The sequence below is a fragment of the Pteropus alecto genome, unplaced genomic scaffold (genome assembly GCF_000325575.1).
Source record: "Pteropus alecto unplaced genomic scaffold, ASM32557v1 scaffold67, whole genome shotgun sequence".
NCBI classification, from domain to species: domain Eukaryota; kingdom Metazoa; phylum Chordata; class Mammalia; order Chiroptera; family Pteropodidae; genus Pteropus; species Pteropus alecto.
Genome location: NW_006441061.1, coordinates 484,225 through 486,371, shown reverse-complemented (window position 1 = coordinate 486,371; position 2,147 = coordinate 484,225). Strand labels below are relative to the sequence as shown.

Below are 2,147 nucleotides of genomic sequence, written 5' to 3'. Positions count from 1 at the left end.
TGCGGGCAGTGAGGGGGAAGTGTCACAGGCATTCCAGAGGGGGTGGGGACACTCAGCGAGAGTGTGAGAAGTTCCTCGGGTTCACCCGCGGCCGTGTGGGAGGCTGTCTGTGTGTCTGTGCATCTGCTGTGCACGAGGCAGGGAGAGGTTTTCTGCACCCCCAACTCCTGCCCAACGGGCCCTAGTTCCCCAAAGTTCAAGCTCACCCTTCCCCCAGCCACTGGCCCCAGCTATCCATAATGCCCCTGGCCAAACTGCCTCTGCCCTCCCTGCAGGCCCCTCAGCCTCCGCCCAGCCGTCTGATGTCAGGTGTCTAGGTCTCTGTTTGCCCATCACTCCACACACCCTCCTGGACAACCTCAGCTACCTGCGGCCCGGGCTCCCAGTCTCTGACTCCAGCCCAGGCCCCTCTCCTGGGCCCGACCCCAATCCACCCGCCCCCATCCAGGCTCTTCTCTGAAGGTGCTCTACACACTTGGACGCAGTGTGGAGAACACTGAACTCATTGTCCTCCACCCAGCATCACCCGGGACAAACTCAGCTGGCATCCCTGACACTTCCCACTCACCCGGATAACCCTCAGGACCTGCAGAGTGTCCCTCCTAAATATTTCTCGAACTGATTAGCTCCCATCTCCAAAGCCCAGACCCCAGCTCAGTCCCTCTTAGCTGTCACCTGCATTGTACCCACCTCCTCCCGAATTTCCTCATCCCCCATCGATCCAGCCTCCACACATCAGCCAGAGGAAACTTCTCACCCCAGGCCCACCCACTCTGACCTTGTCCTGACCCAGTGCCCACCCCACCCCCAAGCACCTGTGTAGCCATTTGGACAGTGACACTGAAAGCCATTGGGCAGGTCCTGGCAGCGGCCCCCACTGAGGCAGGGCCCTGAGGCACACTCGTCGACGTCCATGCTGCAGTCTGCTCCTGCAAGAGGCCCAGCTGTGGTTCCCACCTGTGCCCTCAGAGCCAGACTGGACCTGGAAGGGCCCATTTTACAGCTAGGGAGGCTGAGAGGCCCAAAGAGAGGCGCTTGAACCCAGCCCAGCATCCCCCCCGGTGCATTTGGACACTGGCGGACCTGCTGCCCTGGAAGGGAGTAGGAAGCTCACCCTCAAAGCCAGGAGGGCAGCGGCACAGGAAGCCAGCAGCATGGCGGAAGCTGAAGGTGCCCGGGAAGGGGGCCTCGTCGCCCCCGTAGAGGGTGGGGTCGGAGCGCTGCAGGCACTGGCCCCCGTGCTGGCAGGGGCCTCCCGCACACTCGTCCTCGTCCACCTCGCACTGCTCGCCGCTGTAGCCTGGGGGCACACACACGTGAGCATCAGGTCACACAGGGTCATGGGGCAAGCCCAGGGCCAGGCCGGGACAACAGCTCAGAATAGGGTCACACACATCCTGAGGGAGGGCACAGGGAGAGGAATCGAAATGACCACGGCAGCCTTCACCAGCTCAGCATCATCTCGGTATTATTATTAGTATGAGCGACCACTTTGAACGTGCCAAGCCGTGTGCCAAGACTTCATGAGCATTACCCCTAGACTCTCCTCTCAACAACCCTGGTGGCAGGTACGACGATTAGCCTATTTTGTAGACCAGGAAACACGCTCAGAGAAGTTGCAGTCACACTCTGTTTGGTCCACGGAGGGCCGCGCCCACCCCGCCAGCCTGCGCACGCGCGCGCGCGCACGCACCTGGCCAGCAGAGGCAGCGGAAGCTCCCGAGGCCCTCGAGGCAAGACGCGTTGTGCGCGCAGGGCGCCGACGCGCACTCCAGCACCTCCTGCTCGCAGCGTGCGCCCTCGTAGCCCGTGTCTGCGCAGTCGCACCGAAACCTGGAACGAGGCGCGCTCAGGTGCCGCACCCCGCTGCCTCCACCTCATCGCCGAACCCCCCAGCAGCCTCCCCGAGGGCCTTCGGGCAACGGGCTGCCTGCTCACCCGTTGACCAGGTCGTGGCACTCGCCCCCGTGAGCGCACGGCTGACTCTGGCATTCGTCCAGGTCCAGCTGGCAGCTGGCACCGCCGTAGCCTGGCGCGCACACACAGCGGTAGGAGCCCACGCCGTCCAGGCACGAGCCCCCGTGCAGGCAGGGCGCTGAAGCACACTCATCCACCTCCGCCTCGCAGGTCACTCCTGGACAGGGCCG

The 2,147-nt window shown here is 63.8% G+C and overlaps 1 protein-coding gene across 1 annotated transcript in view; it reads right to left on the bottom strand.

Annotated features, from left to right (window-relative positions):
* The window catches only part of CRB2 (crumbs 2, cell polarity complex component), a 22,008-nt gene that overhangs the window by 10,538 nt on the left and 9,323 nt on the right, over nucleotides 1-2,147 (bottom strand). The window contains exons 3-6 of the mRNA XM_025051232.1: nucleotides 1,939-2,134; nucleotides 1,694-1,833; nucleotides 1,115-1,300; nucleotides 816-929 (exon numbers count right to left, since the gene is read on the bottom strand). Of these exons, the coding sequence (XP_024907000.1) occupies nucleotides 816-929; nucleotides 1,115-1,300; nucleotides 1,694-1,833; nucleotides 1,939-2,134 (636 nt within the window). The remainder of the gene's footprint in view (nucleotides 1-815; nucleotides 930-1,114; nucleotides 1,301-1,693; nucleotides 1,834-1,938; nucleotides 2,135-2,147) is intronic.